Source organism: Oxyura jamaicensis, chromosome 8 (genome assembly GCF_011077185.1).
Source record: "Oxyura jamaicensis isolate SHBP4307 breed ruddy duck chromosome 8, BPBGC_Ojam_1.0, whole genome shotgun sequence".
NCBI classification, from domain to species: domain Eukaryota; kingdom Metazoa; phylum Chordata; class Aves; order Anseriformes; family Anatidae; genus Oxyura; species Oxyura jamaicensis.
Genome location: NC_048900.1, coordinates 20,552,919 through 20,568,793, shown reverse-complemented (window position 1 = coordinate 20,568,793; position 15,875 = coordinate 20,552,919). Strand labels below are relative to the sequence as shown.

At 56.3% G+C, this 15,875-nt stretch overlaps 2 protein-coding genes across 5 annotated transcripts; one reads left to right on the top strand and one right to left on the bottom strand.

The window, feature by feature from the left end:
- The first annotated feature begins 675 nt into the window (after positions 1-675).
- C8H1orf210 (chromosome 8 C1orf210 homolog) lies at positions 676-4,356 on the top strand. Of its 2 annotated transcripts, none has more exons than XM_035333927.1 (4): positions 676-948; positions 2,185-2,704; positions 3,416-3,562; positions 3,711-4,356. In XM_035333927.1, exons 1-4 carry the CDS (start codon positions 859-861, stop codon positions 4,079-4,081), a joined length of 1,128 nt encoding a protein of 375 aa, XP_035189818.1. In that variant the 5' UTR covers positions 676-858; the 3' UTR covers positions 4,082-4,356. The 2 variants fall into 2 exon arrangements, with proteins under 2 accessions (XP_035189818.1, XP_035189819.1); XM_035333928.1 differs by having other exon boundaries at positions 677-948; positions 2,197-2,704.
- A 3,545-nt stretch (positions 4,357-7,901) lies between these two features.
- TMEM125 (transmembrane protein 125) lies at positions 7,902-15,606 on the bottom strand. 3 transcript variants are annotated; one of them, XM_035333670.1, is made up of 2 exons: positions 15,290-15,606; positions 7,902-11,062 (listed from the first exon to the last, which is right to left on the bottom strand). In XM_035333670.1, exon 2 carries the CDS (start codon positions 10,749-10,751, stop codon positions 10,089-10,091), a length of 663 nt encoding a protein of 220 aa, XP_035189561.1. In that variant the 5' UTR covers positions 10,752-11,062; positions 15,290-15,606; the 3' UTR covers positions 7,902-10,088. The 3 variants fall into 3 exon arrangements, with proteins under 3 accessions (XP_035189561.1, XP_035189562.1, XP_035189563.1); XM_035333671.1 differs by lacking the exon at positions 15,290-15,606 and adding an exon at positions 11,143-11,428; XM_035333672.1 differs by lacking the exon at positions 15,290-15,606 and adding an exon at positions 11,171-11,428.
- Between the last annotated feature and the right edge of the window lie 269 nt (positions 15,607-15,875).

Genomic DNA, 15,875 nt, shown 5'->3' with positions numbered 1-15,875 from the left:
CCTTTCTGTTATCATTTGCACGTTCTAATCCAAGGCACTGCATGCCAGAAACCATAATGCACTGATACGTTTCCTGATAGGAAACGCAAACACCCTGCGAGTCCACCTACATGCCGCCTCAGCAGCATTTCCTAGCCCTGCCTTTCTGGAGGTTTGCTGTGTTTTCTGTGCACATCAGGCCCTGGGGACACCCTGCGAGACCAGGTTCAAGGCTGCCGCTAGCACTGAGACTGCTGCGTGACGATGCTGCTGCGTGACGATGACTCTGTGTGATGGTGCCGCTGCATGACGATGCCACTGGCATCTGGTGTGCAGTGCCGAGCATCCCCAGCCTGCCTGTTGCACCGGCAGAGCAGGAGGAGGCAGGGTGCCTGTCTCTGTTGCATTTACCCCACATTGGCGAGATCAAGGACAGGTGGCTGGGAAACCCTTTCCCCGAGGATCATTTCCCTGGTTTTCGCTGACTCCAGGGCACAGCTGGCAAGCAGCCCCAGGGTCAGCCATCCTCCAACTGCTCCCCTGAGCGCGACCCTCCTGAGGTGTCACCTCCATGCTCACGTCCTGCTCTGTCACAGCCACCTGGCCAGGAGCCTGCCTCTCCCCGGAGCAGCCCCCGTGGCAGCGAGGCGCGGTGGTTAATGTGTAACCTGTGCCGCCGCCTTGCCCTGTGCCGCACAGCCCGCGGCAGCGAGTGTGGCTGCCGGGCTGGCCCCGGGTGAGCGGCACCGCGGGGCGTCCTGGTGACCGTGGCCTGGCCGGGGGTGGGCGTCCCCCGTCACCACCGCACCTCACCGGCACGGTCGGCTCCGCCACCCGCCCTCAAACTTGTTTTTCTGCCCAGCAGCTTCCTGGAGCCAAATGGCTCCTGCTGGCCTGCTCAGTGTCTGCGGCCTGCTCTGCGCCTGGGCAGCGGCAGTGGCGGGACACCCCTGCAGCCTCAACAGCCAGGTAGGGGATGGGGGCTTGGGGGTGGGCTTGGGGTGGCCTTGTCCCTGCTGGTTGCTGGAGCACGCCGGGGCTGGCGGGGACTTGCCCGGGCTGCCGTGTTGTTGGCCCTGGGGATTGCTCAGCTGCAGCACCGTGGCTGCCCCTGAGCAGCCGTGCAGCGGTAGGCATGTCCCTGAGGGGCTCCTAGCCAAAATCTGGTTGTACTGGGTGTGTGTCACCTCCCGGGAGCCCCTCGGTCCCTGCTCCCATGTGCGGTGACACAGGGACTGACTGAGGCTGCAGCATGGCAGATAGGGAGCTCTTGCAACAGGACCCTTGTCCCCAGCAGCCCCAAGCCTGCCTGTGTGAGCTCAGCACTGTGCCTGTGCGGTGCCACCGCGGCTCAGCCCCGGCAGTCCTTGGCAGCCCAGGTTTGAAAGTGCCCATCCATGTCTCTGGCAAGCAGGGATGGAAGGGGCTGGCAGGAGATTTGGGAAAACGGAGGATGGAAGGAGAGGTGGCCATGCGGGAGGTGGAGGAATGGAAATGCCTGCTAGCTGGAGAGCAGCCAGACTGGAAACCTGGCACCAAGGGCTACAGCAAGTGTCCAGCACAGGACACCCACGCGTGGCTCTGCTAGTAAATAGCAGCAGTGCCTTGGCAATGTTATATCTCCAGCAGCTTCCCTCCCAGCCAGCCAGCCCTGTCCCAGGTAATGCCCAGGCAGGAGTAACGTGTGCTGGGACTGCTCCCCAAACCAGCTTGAATTTGACAACGCCATTTTTTGGAGGGAGAAGGAAATCCATCCGCTTGGGTTGATGGATCCATCCAGCACGGACTGCTGGCCTTCTGGGACAGAGAGTGGCCTCCAGTCTGTTTTATTCTCTAGTACAGATGCAGGCAACCTGCACTAAGCCACTATTTGCTGTGTGGCTACAGGAGCAGGCAGGTGTGAGTGCTGTATCCCTGCATGGGGCCTGGGGAGCAGCTCCTGGCACGGGCTGCAGAGCCCATGGAGCCTGCTGCAAGGTGACCCCCAGTGGCAACTACACCAGGAGAGGGGACTGGCTGGTTTCTGTCTATTTCCACTTATCCTGGCTCACATCAAGCTGTGAGCTGCCACTCATGTATTTTTGCACCCTTTTGTGTCTTTGCTTTTCTAAGCTCTGAAAGGGTAATTAATTAAGACATTTGAACTTCTGGGCAGTCTCAGCCCAGAGATCCTCCCCAGTACGGAGAGCCCATCTCAGACAGCAGCTCTTTCCCCAGGGATGGGCCGACTGCAGCAGGAAGGACCTTCTGTATGCTCCAAACTCCCTTCCAAGAAGTATCACTGGCTTGGACCTCTCCTTCAACAGCTTGGTCATGCCTCGTCACGGGACACTTTTGATGCATTTCCCTTCCCTGCACTCCCTCAACCTCTCTGGAAATGCCCTGCTCACACTGAGCCACGCTGTCTTCTCCAACTTGGGGGCACTACGCCTGCTGGACATGAGCAGCTGCAGCATCACCTCTCTACATACAGACACTTTCAAGGGCTTGGAAAGCTTGCACACACTGCTCCTAAGAAACAACAGTCTGCAAGGCCTGGAGGTCCCGTTATTCCTGCCGCTGAGAGGCCTTCTCCACCTGGACCTGCGGAGCAATGCGCTGCTGTCCATGGATACTTTGACGCTGCAGCTGATGGAGGCTGTCCCTGAGGTCCAGCTGGATGGAAACCCCTGGGTCTGTGACTGTGCTGCTCACCCCTTGCAGCAGTGGCTAAAGCGCAGACAAGGTGAGTTGGGGGACAAGTGACAGGAGAGGTTTCAAACAGGAGGAATTGGGGGGGGGGAGGGCAGAGTTTGATCATTTTGCTCTAGCCCCTCTGCACTCTCTGAGGCTGCTGCCCAGGGATTTCTCACCTCCCTGCTGAGGGACACTGAACCGAGACATAAAGTGTCAGTTCCTCACTTGCGGGTACAGACAGTATCAAAGATTTCGAGGAATGACAGGCAGAAGGAAAATACTCAGTGAGCTGTATTTTGTCAACTTTTCTGGGAAATGAGCAGCACATAAGTTCAGCTCCTAAATCTGTATTTATGTATCCGCATGAATTGACCAGATTTTTACAAGCTGTTGAGCGTTCAGCACCTCCTCCTGAGGAGCAGGATCAGGCTTCAACCGCCTGAACTCAGCTCCCAGGCAAGAACAGCCCTATGACTGTGGGGTTTCTGTCAGTGTCCATGAATTTGGCACTGCCCAGGTAAGTAGAGCCTGCTAATCATGGACATACACTTGCACAGCACTGCTGACAGCTCCATGGCTAGGGATTTTTAACTCTGGTTGTGCCTTACACCAAGCTGAGGACCAGCTAGGCTGGAGGGCAGTGCCAGGATCACCTCATGATGCAGCCCATCAAGCCAGGCGCAGGCAGGGAGCACTTTCTCTGAGCAGGGGAGGGAACAGGTGAGGACCCCTGTCTCACCTTGGCCTGTGTGTCTCCCAGCCATGCAGGTCACCTGCGCATCACCCCCAGAGCTGTGGGGACAGGACATTGCAGCTCTGGACTCCCATGACCTGGGCTGCCAAAAAAAGCAGCGGTTTCCTCGGGATGTCAGCCCGGGGCAGCTGACCACAGCCACCCACAATGACAGTAAGTTGTGTCAGTAAGAGCCAGCTCCCTCCAGCCCACCCCCATGGGTGACCTCCCCACTGTAGGTGGAGACTCCCTGCTCTCCCCTGCAGCCCGTGGTGCTGCAGCCTGGCCCGCGGTGCCCTGACGTGCTTGTCCTCTGCTGCAGCCACCACTGTGCCTGTGGGGAAGGGAGGAAGGAGCTGGCCATACCTGGTGGGCTTCCTGGTGACAGCCATCAGCATCTCCATCCTGGTGGCGCTGGTCGCCAAGTGCAAGCTCTGCCACAAGAACTTCGTCAGCTACCACCACCGGCCGCTGCCCGAAACCAGCTCAATAGGAGGCAACCCCTTGGAGGAGGGCCTGGGCTGGGACAGGGGCTCCTCAGGCTGGGGTGATGGCGAGAGCCACCCCATGCCCAGTGTCACCGGCCTGCAAGCTGAGGATGATGATGGCTTCATTGAGGACAACTACATCCAGCCCAGCGAGCAGCTGCAGGAGGAGGAGGAGGAGGAGAGGGAGTCACACCTCTCCATCTGAGGCTGCCGCCCCTCTCCATCCCCATGCCCCCATCTCCTTCCTGCCTTTTCCACTCGCCCTTGGCTTTTGTCCCCATGCGGAGGGGAGCAGGAGGGAAGGAGTGGGGAAGGGGTCCCTGTGCCCCAGCGTGATGCCAGCGGGGCTGCACCGCTTTGGAGACACCAGATGCGCTGCTGCTCTCCCAGCCCTGCTCGGGTGCTGAGGAGGAGTGGGATGGTGCTGACTGCAGCTGGACAAGGAGGATTAAAATGTGATTAAAGTGTGATTCAACCCTGCCTCTGCCTGCGATGGTTTTCTGGGTCTCTCCCTGTGGCTCCATAGCTGACCAGGGGCGTGGGGCAGCTTAGCAGGGCCTCCAAACCTCTCCTGGCATGGGGGAAGCATCATGCCAGCACCACTGGCAGCTTTGCTGGGTCTCTGGCAAAGGAGAGTTACTCACCTGGGTTTTCCTCTCCTGTGGCAGGGACAGTGCGTGTCACTGCACTGTTTGTCACAGGTCAAACGGTTGAAGCATCATGTATTCAGCAAGCCTTTGCCAGTCCAAAGGAGGAAAGTTTAGGGCTGTAACAGATGCTTAATTGCTAATTATCTGACTAAACTAGTTAATTATCTGACTAAACTTGTGTAGTTTTAGCAATATCTTTTTATGTGCCCTTTCACAGAACTCCATACCTGGTGCAGACTTTGAGTCATTTCTCAGGGACAACAGCTCAAACACGTCTGTACCAGGTGCGCTGTGTGAGGGTTTCCTGCACCTGCCCGCTTACTGCCAGCACTGCCCGCGGCTCCTTGCCTTGCAGCACCAGCTGAAGAGCGGCCGTACCAGCAAGTGCCCAGCTGCAAAACCTGCCTTTGTGTCAACGGCCTCCTGGAGCCAACTGGGTGAAACCACGCCAGGAGCTGGCCTATACATTTGGCTCAGATGGCGGAGTGTTTTGTCAGCCAGCTCTCACTGCTTGGATTGCAAACACTTCCCGTGTCGGCCCTGTGTGTGTGCCAGCACGGCTCCTGTCCCAGTCACAGAGCTCTGTGGGGTACACAAAGCTGGGACGCTGGCATGTCCCATAGAGCGGTGCTGCCAGGCCTGCCAGCAGCAGCCTCCACAGCTCCCCGTGCTCTGACATGACTTGTTGCTCTCAAGAAGCTGGGTCTGAGCCTCTCTGTCAGCATCACGTTCATTCCTCCCGCAGCCAGGTGGTGTTCACGCCGATGCTGCCAGCAGCATGTGCGGTTAATCAGCTCGCTGGGTGGTAAAACATGGAAAGCGATGCTGAACAGCTAGGGAGAGCTGGAAGGATCCCGTGTCCTCGCTGCAGATGGCAGGAGTGTCCTCTCCTCGTGCGAGAAGGCTGCTCTGTCAGCAGGGACCGCTTCCAGCACCACGTGCGGCACCGGGGCCGGGTGCCCCAGGAACCAGCTCCACAGCTGTCTGCCAGCCAGGGCAGTCCCCTCCTGCCTTCTGCTGCTCCCTCCAGCTGTATTAATGCCCAGACAGCGAGACACTAAGCAAGCAGTCTTTGGGGTCTACAGGTTAAAGCATGAAAGTAATTAAGAAAAATGGGACACAAAGCAAGGTCCCAGTTGCCAGGCGTATTCCCCCATCCCACATAAGCTGCTTGTTAGGGCTCTGGCAGGCTGGCACTGGTGGGTGACAGGTGCCTTTCCAGGTGTCCTTGACCAAGCAAACACTGTGAAAAGTCTCCCTCCATCCCCAGCAACCCCTCCTGACGGCAGCAGGACCCCTGCTCATCTCCCTGCTCTTCCTCCCTTGGGGCTGGAGCCCCCCGCTCCCCAGCAGGGCCATGAGGTACCATGAGATCAAGGGGCTCACTGCTCTGCCCATGAGGATGGAGCAGGAAAGCCAGGAACTGCAAGACCCTCACCAGGGACCCCGGCCCACAGTGCTCAGCCTCACCGCAGACTCTGCCCAGGCTGGGACGCGGGTGCTGCCTCGGGTTTGCTCAAGCGTTGCTGTGCACTTTGTGCCCTGACAGAAGAGATTCACGGCATAACTTGTGTTCTTGTGCAAACAAACCTGTTACGTGATCTCGTACACACCGTCCTTGTGCGTCGCTGCAGGGTTCCTGTGTATGTTTCTCCAGAATTGTTTCCTGCTGTCTTCCTTCTCTATTTTCTCTCCTCCCTTTGCAGCAAGATGTGCTACAAAGGCACCTAGAAACGCTGTGGTGCCTGGCAGGCATGTGTGCCATCTCACGGGACTGATTGCATATCTCTAACCATGAATTATGCAAATGTTGTAATTTTTGCATTCCTGTCATCTCTGTGATGAGATGACGCAGCCCAGTCCTTGCTGTCCTAAAAACTGGGGAACCTCCGCCCTGCTCTGAGGGTGCCTGGTCACGGGGAATGCCTTCCTCACAGCCCTGCCACGCTGCTGAGTCCCCTGTGCCCTCCAGACCTCCGTTTTGTTGTAAACCATCTTCTCCTTTGGCACATATTAAGGTATTTATACAGCACAGTGTATACAGAGGCAGATAACACACGTCAGAGAATGTAAAGCAAAGGGCACTACCGGATCAGGTGTCTGATGCAGGGTGGCAGCTTAAAGCATCTTCTGGGGAAGGAAAGTCTTGTCTGGAACCACGAGGAGATGCAAAACCTGGTGGCTTGACCTGGTGGTCCCTCAGTTTTCTCTCTTAAGTGCCACATCTCTGAACTGAACTCATCCTGGCTTTAGTTTTGCAGTCACTGCCGTGTGCTTTGACTTCTGGGCTCACCTTAGGAGCCCTTTACTACCTCTGCCCCTCACTCTGCAGATACACTATGTGCTGTGATTTTGGGAAATTCCTAACATATTTCTCGTAACACAGAATAGGAAACTTAAATCTGAGGGCTGGGAAAATGCATTTCAGTTACCTTTAGGAGGCTCTTTTCTGAGATTTTCAATATGCTTTTTACAATAAGAACTCGTGCTAGATGCAGTAGTTTACTTTTGGTCTCAGTGATGTCTTAAAGGAGATTAAATACACAACTGCTTGCTGTTTTTTTGTTTTATTTCCTAATCTCAGGATCTCACTTACTCTCATCCCTCAGTACCAAGTGGTTAGTTACTTGTCTGCTTTGACCCTGCTTGGATGACCACCTGCTTATTCTTTAACCGACCAGCGTGGATGCTTTCCCGTCATGCGGGGCGCCCAGCACCTCTCCACCACCCCCAGGCAGCTCCAGTGCCGGGGCGGGCACCTGGCAGCTCGCCTGTGCTGGGGAAAAATGCATGTGGCCTGCAGAGCTGGGGACACAAGAGGGTCAGAGAAGGAAAGGAGGAGCCTTCTCATACAGGGGTCATCCCTGGGAGCTGCCCAGAGGATGGAGGTTCAGGCTGGCGGATGTGAGCAGCAGCAGGTATGTAGCCGGACTGGTTCCAGGCTCCCCGGAGGCAGCAGCTGCTACCACGAGGCTCGAGGCTGAGCCCCACCGCAGGGCAAAGCAGCTTCTCTGTAAACAACCAAGCCTGCACTGTCACGTTCAGGCGGCTCTGCCTGCTTCCGCGAGCTCCTGCCAGGGGCACGGCCGGGTCTTAGGCTCACGGAGCAGTAGTAAGGGGACCTGTTGTGGCGAGGTCCTTGAGCAGACGGAGATGCGTGAGCTTTGGGAGGTGGGAGTCATGTACCAGGAGATAAGTACAGGCATCTGGGGGAGTGTGTCAGTGTTGCCCTGATAGCTGATGAGCTGAAACCACAGCCGAAGGCTGGACCCCAGGCTGTCGTGATTCCTGCCCCGAGCAGAGGTCAGATCTGCACAGCCCTGCAATCTTCTGCTCTGGAGAAGAGCCCACGCTGAAGCACCAGCCTTCGGCACAGCCAACTTCTGCAACACTTTATTATGTTTTTCCATGCACAACACAGGAAATGAGAAAGGAACAAAACAGTAATGCTGCTGCAGGAGGTGAGTCAGTGACAGGCTCCGTGCAGCCCGTCCATCTGGGCAGCCTGATACCCAAACCTCCCTCTGTACAGCCAGCCTGTTCTTATCTGTTTCTTCCTTGGGCTGGGACGTGGTCCCCAGGCATCCTTTCCTGGCGCAGTTCATGTGCATTGGGCACATTTTGAAGGGGCTACGGACAGAAGGATTCACATTGACAGGCGGGCAGCACAGAGCTGCGAGCTGGGCACAGACGTGCATCTTCACAGAAGTGCCCAGGTGTGCAAAACAGCAGGCACGCAGGTCCCTGTGACCTGTCCCGGCGTGCAGGGCGGGGAAGCCGGGAGCAACTGGAAAAGCACTGCTGCAGGCAGAGCCGGTGCAGCTCGGTGTCACTGCACGTGCACCCGCACAGATGTGCACAGCAGCAGCTGCAGGAGGTGCAAAACTTGTGTCCAGCTGTGGCCGTCCCTCCATGCGTGCACACAGCCATCCCTGCTGAACCTGGGGCTAAGCAGCCCTGTGGGGAAGGACTGCTCTTTGCTACACAAACGCAGAACATTTAGCACAGAAGGACCCAAGCTTTGTAGCACAGTCTCAGTTCTTGGTCGCATTAAGGGAAGTGATGCAGAGAGGGGAGAAAACATCAGTTTAATAAAGTGTGTGGATGATACGAAAATGGCAGAGAAAAAAATATAGAAGAAACAGAGATACAGAAAAGAAAAGGAAAAACAAAACAAAACAAAACAAAACAAAAACAACAACGTTCCCACACTTTGGGGAAAACAATCCCAGACTTCAGGGGGAAGGAACATCAGTAGGAAAGGGGAAAGGGCAGATGAAGACAGAAGTGCTCTCCTGTGATCTGAGTGCATCAGGGACAGTGAGGTCTGGAGCTGCACAGGGATGAAGTGCCCCTTGTCCAGCTATACCTCGTGGGGCTCATGGAAGCTGAACCTCCAACACTGCTTCCAGGTGTAATTTGGGCAGTGATTCATGCTGTTACTAGGGGAAGAAGCTATCATCCTCTTCAAAATAAATTTGCTAGCAGACACCAAAAAGAAAAAATTCCATCTTGTCCTATTACAGAGACCCTAGTTCTCAGGGAACTTGGAAAATAAAGATCAAAAATAATGGCTAGGGCAGAGCAGCTCAGGTCAGGGGAGATGGGAGTAGACAGGAAGGTGCAGAGAAAGAGAGGGTTGCAGGGGAACAGCTTGGCTAAGAAGGTTGGATGGAAAGGGAGGAAGCAGTGAAAAGGTTCTTGGGTCCATGGAGGAAATAAAAATGTTGACAGGTAGACTAGCCTCAATTCACAGGAAGAGTTTCTGAGGGTGAGCTGTTAGCCTGCCCCTAGGAAAGGTACCTCAGTGGTAGATACCTCACAGACAAAACCAGAAAAGCTCAGGGTAAGGCCCAGGTGGTAGTGGAGCAGCTGCCCTGCCATGCACAAAACTGTGCACCCCGGTGGGGAGTGGGTGAGCCGCAGTGCTTGGGGTGTCTCTGCTGGGGTTGCTGAGGTCGGACACCTCTCGCCTCCCTGGCAGAGCAGCAGCTCTCCGTGCAGAGCAGCCCCAGACCTGAGATGGGCCTGCAGCAAGGGAATAGTGGGAAAGATTTTGGCACTGCAGAAACAAGAGGCATTTCAGGGGCTCTGGCACACAGACTCCCCAGCAAATCCCCCCCGCAAGAGCTCTCTCAGAGGCTGGGCTGGGATTACACCACCAGCAGTCACAGCCTCTCCTGCCAGGAGCAGCATGGCCCAGGGAATGGAAGGAGCCAAGTCCTGGGGTCCCCCGAGGTGTGGGACGGGCTCACCTGGCTCTGTGACAGCAGGACGCAGCCGGCGGGGCAGGCAGCAGTTGTTGCAGGAGGCTTTGCTGAGATAAAAAGCAGAGCAGGCCAGCACCATGCTCGTAAAGCTCCGGATTGCAAAGCCTGTCCAGGCAACCAAAGTCCCAGTCACGCTTTTAGCCCAGGTGCAGCAAATGACAGTCACCTCTGAAGGAAATCCGAGGCACAAATCGCACCTTTCCTTTGGGAGAGGCCAGCACAGGCCCTGAGAGGGGCTGTATCCAGTGAGCCTCACGCAGGGGTGTCCTGGAGCAGATGGAGTGGCTGCGGGTCAGATGAGGTTGGCCATGCTGGAGGTGGGAGGAAGGCGCCTGTTGGCAGCGAGGCGGCCAGAGATGGTGAAGACCCGGATCTCGCCCGTCTCCAGGCCCCGCGGGGCAGCCTGGCAGCAGGAGGTGCAGAGCAGATAGAGCAGCAGGCAGAGGAGGATGACGCTGCCGGCGACCAGGAGGACAATCCCGCTGGTGAACATGCTGGCCAGTGGGCGCGCCGGGCTGAGCTGCATGGTGGTGGTGGAGAGGATGGTGAGCACCACCCCACAGACCAGCAGCACCAGGGCGCTGAGCAGCAGCACCAGGCAGTCCGATAAGCCCCCGCTCTTCAGGAGCTCAATCTGATCCCGGCTGCGGATGCAGTTCATGTCCTGGATCGCGGAGCTCAGCAGCTGCTTCAGCAGCACGAGCAGGGCCAGGAGGCAGAGCGTGGTGCCCACCGCCAGCCGCCACTCCCCAGACCGGCTGCTGGTGCTGTACAGCAGTATGATGCCCCCGATCCCGCAGGCCAGGATCAACACCACAGCCACCCCGTAGCACAGGATGGACTTCTTGGGGTCCTGGAACCACCAGAGCTCCACGTGCTCCTCCAGGATGTTCCTCTGGATGTGGTCAGCGTCCGCGGGCGTGCGGGGGGTGCTCAGCTCTGCCAGCTCTGGCATGGTGGGTGGCTGGAGGGGGAGGGCACAGCAGGGGGGTCGCACAGAGGAACTAGACCCTCGCAGCAAAGGGAGGGGTCAAAGCAGCAGTGGTTGTGAAGGCAGCTACATGTCTTAAGCGCAGGCGGCTCTGTCTCATTCCTTGGAGCCTGGCAGAGCTCCCTTCTGTGGCAGTGCCACTTGCAGAGCTACGGTCCGTGTGCCGGGGCTGAGCCCACCCTCCGAGCAGGGTTGCAGGATATGGTGGAGCATCCCCACAGCAGCACAGTACAGGAACGTCCAGGGCTGCGTCCTTCCTTTCCTGTGAGTTTCATCTGAAAGCGAAGAAGAGAAGATAGCGTTAAACAGAGATCCTGCTTCCCTGTTTCGAACAATCCCCTGCCAAACCCCAGACCTCAGTTGCTTGGGGCTGGCCTGCTGACCTTCTCATGCTGCCCTCACAAAAGCCCCATGCCTTGGGCCGCATGTATCCTCCCAGGAGACCTCCGCATGTTGCGGGGTGACCTCAGCCCGCCCTGACCCAGCCAGTTCCCCTTGCAAAGCCCTTGACTGAGAGAGTCTCCAGCTCCCCAGCCCCGTGTGCCCCACTCAGAGGCTACTGGCACGTCACTGCCTGCGGGGCCCTGCCTGCAGCTGGTGCTGGCAGCGGGGCAGGACAGAGCAGAGGCCAGTCCCTCCGGGGATAAAGCCCCATTCACAGCTCCAGCTTCACATGCTCCCTCATCAGCATCAGCCTCTTGTCACCAACTGGCTCTGCTGCCCAGAGTGACAGCAGGAGGTGGGGGTCCGGGCTGGGGCTTAACCCTTCCAGTCCAGCTGCTGGAACAGGGCGAGCTGCCCTTGCTGCATGTCCTCAGCCCCATCCCTGCCTCTGCCCCACCGGCAGTCCCCCTCCCAGGTTTCCTGCAGAAACGTGTTGGTTGTGTCTCAGCACTCGGGTGGAAAGAGCAGAAGCAGCTGGGACCTGGCACTGTGGTTTTCTCTCACCTAACCTCCAGCTCCGGCATAGGAGTGCTCTGGCTGCTCCCAAAGCACCGGGAACCCCTCCAGCACAGATGATGCCCAAAGAGGACAATGTTGGGGCACCTGGTAAAGCTCAGGTAGGGCTGAGCCCTTGGGACATGGGGCAGACCCTGGAAGCCCTGAGCTGCCTCCCAGGCAGGATGGCATACCCTCACAGGAACTGCTTGGAGTCCCACAGGAGCCCAGGGCAGGGACAGGAACTGATGCAGATCCCTTATGTTCCAGCTCTCTCTGGGAGACCACCAGCCTAACACGCTGCATCTGTCTTTGTGCAGCACTCAGCACACCACTGGGACTCTGGGCTCATTCCGGCCGGCCAGAGAACATTGGTGACCTCCACGCATGGCAGCCCTGCATGTAGCAGGGAACTTTTCTCCCCCAGACACCCTTCACAGACCACATCCCCCTGTGCCCAGGCCTCATCTTGGCATCTTCCGCAGGGACAAGCCACCACGGGGTGGGGGAAGAGGGAGGACAATGGCGGGGGTGCCCGAACCAGTCACCGCCTGACGGCGTCAGGCCCGGCTCCTCCTGAGTCACCGTGGCGGCGCAGCGTGAGCTCAGCCTGGACGTGGCTTGGGGCTCACTGCCAGCTGCCGCCACGTGTCCAGGAAGCCTCAGCCGCTGCTGGTGTGCCGGCCCAGGACCTGCCATGCCACAGCAGCTGAGCACCGTGCTGTTCGCCTGCATGGCTGCTCAGCAGGGCCTGGGCTGGGATGCAGCAGGTTGTGCTGCCAATGCTCATCTGGAAGCCTGTGGGACACTTGCGGCTCCCGGCTATAGCCAGGACAATCAGAAAACATCAGTCAGAAGGAAAAAAAAAAAAAAAAAAAAAAGCATCTGTTGAGCATGCTGATCTGTGCCCACTGGGACCATTTGATTCTGCACAAGACAGCAAGAATACCTCACGCTGGCTCATGTGCACGTGTGCCTAGGACACAGGTCCCCAGGCAGGTGAGGGTTTCATGGGGCGCTTTGAAAGCAGAGGGGCGAGAAGACAGCAGGTCTGGCAGCACTTCCCCAGCCTAAGCAAACAGCCCAGCTCGCCCTGTGTAAGCACGACTTCCTCCTGCCTTTCCTTCTCCAAGCACGGAGGTGCCTTATCTCATCCTTACCAGAGAACGGGTGAGTTTAGTAGATAGCAGGTCGGTAGATAAGATCAAGCTTTGGGACTAAAGAAATGTAAAGCTTGAAGAAGTGCAAAGGCTGTGGCCTTCTGCTGCCTGACTGAAGCTGTGCACACAATCAAGCTGAGTCAAACAGTGAGCAAAAGCAACACAGCAGCAGAAACCACGACGAGGGAAAACACCACCAAAAACCAAGCTACAGAACTGCATTCTTATGCTGCCTTTTAAACTTTAGCTGTTTTATTTGCTCAGAATATGGTCAGGGAGCAAGATAAAACGGTTAGAGCACCTGACTGCAGAACAAAACATGGTATGTATTTTCTAGAGTTATGTTAACCTATATTAAAAGAATGATTTGGAGAAGCAAGGACTTCCACTGAAGTGAGCCTCTGTGTTTCCTTGCATCTGACTGAAAATGTTCAGGGATTACATTCTTTTGCTCTATGAGCATCCACTCCTGTTTGGGCTTCTCTAAACTGCAAGGGTTTGTATCCCTGGTGTAACTATTTTTACACTTAGAATCACAGAGTAATTTAGGTGGGATGGGACCTTGTGAACTCATCTGGTCCAAACACCTGCTTAAAGCAGACAACCTCAAAGTCAGACCAGGAGGCTCCAGATCTGGAGCAGGGATGAAACTAGATCTCACAGCAACTTTGCTGATGGGTTTCTTTGTGTGGAAGTAAAAAAGGAGAAGAGCAGCCCAGCCACACACTGCTTTCTGCCTGAAGGTCACATTTCACAAAAATGACAGTCTGTCTCATTCCCCACCGCTGTCTGGCAGGTGGACAAAGAACAGGAAAGCACTGGGAACTCAGGAAAAAACAAAATGTTAGAAAATGTGTCTTTTTTTTTTTTTTTTTTTTTTTTTTTTTGTGCTCTGTCAATGTTTAACTGGGAAATCAGAGTCGTCACCAACAGGTTTCTGACCACTGCAGGCGTGAGAGACACATGCCTGCCAACCACCAGGAAACAGTATGAGCACTTATTTACTTACAGACTTTTTATGTCTGGTTGATATCTGACAGATGGATCATAGACTAAATGTTAATTGACACGTTCATTTCAGAGTCACTTACAGGTCAGCTGTTGAAATATTCCTGACTTTCCTCCTCTCTCTGAACCCAGGATACCACGTGAGACATTGCTTACCCACAGCGTTCAGGAGGGGAAGCCTGGAGGTGGGACAGGCTCCTGCAGCACGCCCAGCTTTGGAAAGGGTTTGATGCAGCTACGTGGACAATGCCAGCCTCATGGAGACTGGGGAGTCTGGCAAGTTTCACTATAAAATAAACAACAATACATAAAACATTTTGCATCAGCAGTCTAGATGCCAACAGAGCCTCACAATCTCAAACAGATAAAAGTCATCTCCTCCCCCTGTTTCTCCAGTCCATCACAATTTATTTTCTTTTTGGCCAGTCCAGCCATAACCCATTTGGGATGGATTTGTGACCAGTCTGTGCCTCATGTTACCTCTCATCAAGCCCCACAGAAACCTACAGTCCAGAGCAGGCATACACATTTTCCATCCTTTCAAGCAATTTTCCAGTTCCCTGTAGGCTTAAAGAGAATGAAGCTCATATACGTTGCTTTATGCTGGAGTTACTGCTGACACACCAAGCAGAAGCTCTGAGCCCATCTGTGCCCCTGGGATTAGGGACACCGCTGCCCTGGGACATCTCCTCCCTGAGAATCTGGGAGAGGGGATAGAGGAACTCATGAGGAATGGGAGTACTGAGGCTTTTATGTGGCATCTCCCTGTTTTTCCCAACATTCTGGCAAGAGATCTGCACTCTTTTGGCTGCTACAGCAGCCACCAATTCCCAGTGCTTCTCCTTTCTGGGGCTGCTCAAGCTCCAGGCTAACACCTATGTCTCGGAGAGCCCACCCTCTCTCCCCAGCAGCGAGCATCCCTCCCTGCAGACACCATCTGAAAGCCCGGGCTGGTGGAGGACCAACCCTTCCTACCACCGGGTCAAGGGGCTCTGGGTACATGGATGGTGGGGAGCTGATTGTAGCAGGGTCAGCAGGCAGCTGCTTTTTACAGAAATCTCTATAGCTTTGGCATGCTCTGTGATACAGATTTGTGCCTCCCCTCCTCTCTGTGTGTGCAGCAGGTATCTGGCTTCCCAAGCCCACAGGGCCTGTCCTGTGGCACCCCTGCCAAGGGCAGGCTGTGGGTCCTAGAGAACAAGAGGCTCCTGTGCCTTACGTGCCAAAGGGAAGCGTGATGGTGAGAAGGGGTGAAGTGGAGGCAGAAGTCAGGATCTGCTACGAAGCACCTGTGGAGCAGCCCACAGACCTGCCGGCAGCTACTGGGGGAGTAGGGCCCTTCCCACACACACGGGTCTGGAGCGGGGCCCTTCCCGGGAAGCCAGCCTCACTCACCTGCAGCTGACACCTTGCCCAAGTCGCTCCTTGCTCCTGGCTGTTTTTTCCAGGCTTTTCATCCACTGGATCAAGCTAAGAAGGAACCTCACGGGGAAAAATCTCTTCCCTTCCTCCGGCACCTGCCTGCCAAGAAACAGGTGCTCCTGCCGGCTCTCCTTCCTGGTCCGGCGCGGGCAGCACCGGCGACAGGCTGTGAGCCCTCGCGGGGCAGGTGCATTCCCCAGCAGGGTGGCGGCTCAGCAAACCTGCTGCTGGCCTTGGCCAGGCTCCAGAGTCACGCAGGCACTACCTCGCCCTCCCTCCCGCCCCGATCTCGGCGGGCGGCTCATTTCCTCCCGGCTGCTGCGAGCACAGGGGGACCCGGGCTAGGAGAGGCTGCAGGTGAGGGAAGCCTGCAGCCAAGTTGGCAGCGGCAGCGAAGATTTATTAAGTGAGTATTTGCTGTTGTGTGGTGTTAAACAAAGTAGCTCCTGATGTCCTGTATAGGCTAGGGCCGTCTGATCACGTTGGGACTGGCTATCTGCACAGCGTTAGTCCAGGCGGGTGGTTGAACCAGGCAAGATGTCTCAGTGTTTTTCCAGAA

Coding starts and splice junctions, on each gene's coding strand:
- C8H1orf210 (XM_035333927.1), top strand. CDS start 859: ATGGCTCCTGCTGGCCTGCTCAGTGTCTGCGGCCTGCTCTGCGCCTGG. Junction 2,705..3,415: donor GTGGCTAAAGCGCAGACAAG/GTGAGTTGGGGG, acceptor TGTGTCTCCCAG/CCATGCAGGTCACCTGCGCA. Junction 3,563..3,710: donor CACAGCCACCCACAATGACA/GTAAGTTGTGTC, acceptor CCTCTGCTGCAG/CCACCACTGTGCCTGTGGGG.
- TMEM125 (XM_035333670.1), bottom strand. CDS start 10,751: ATGCCAGAGCTGGCAGAGCTGAGCACCCCCCGCACGCCCGCGGACGCT.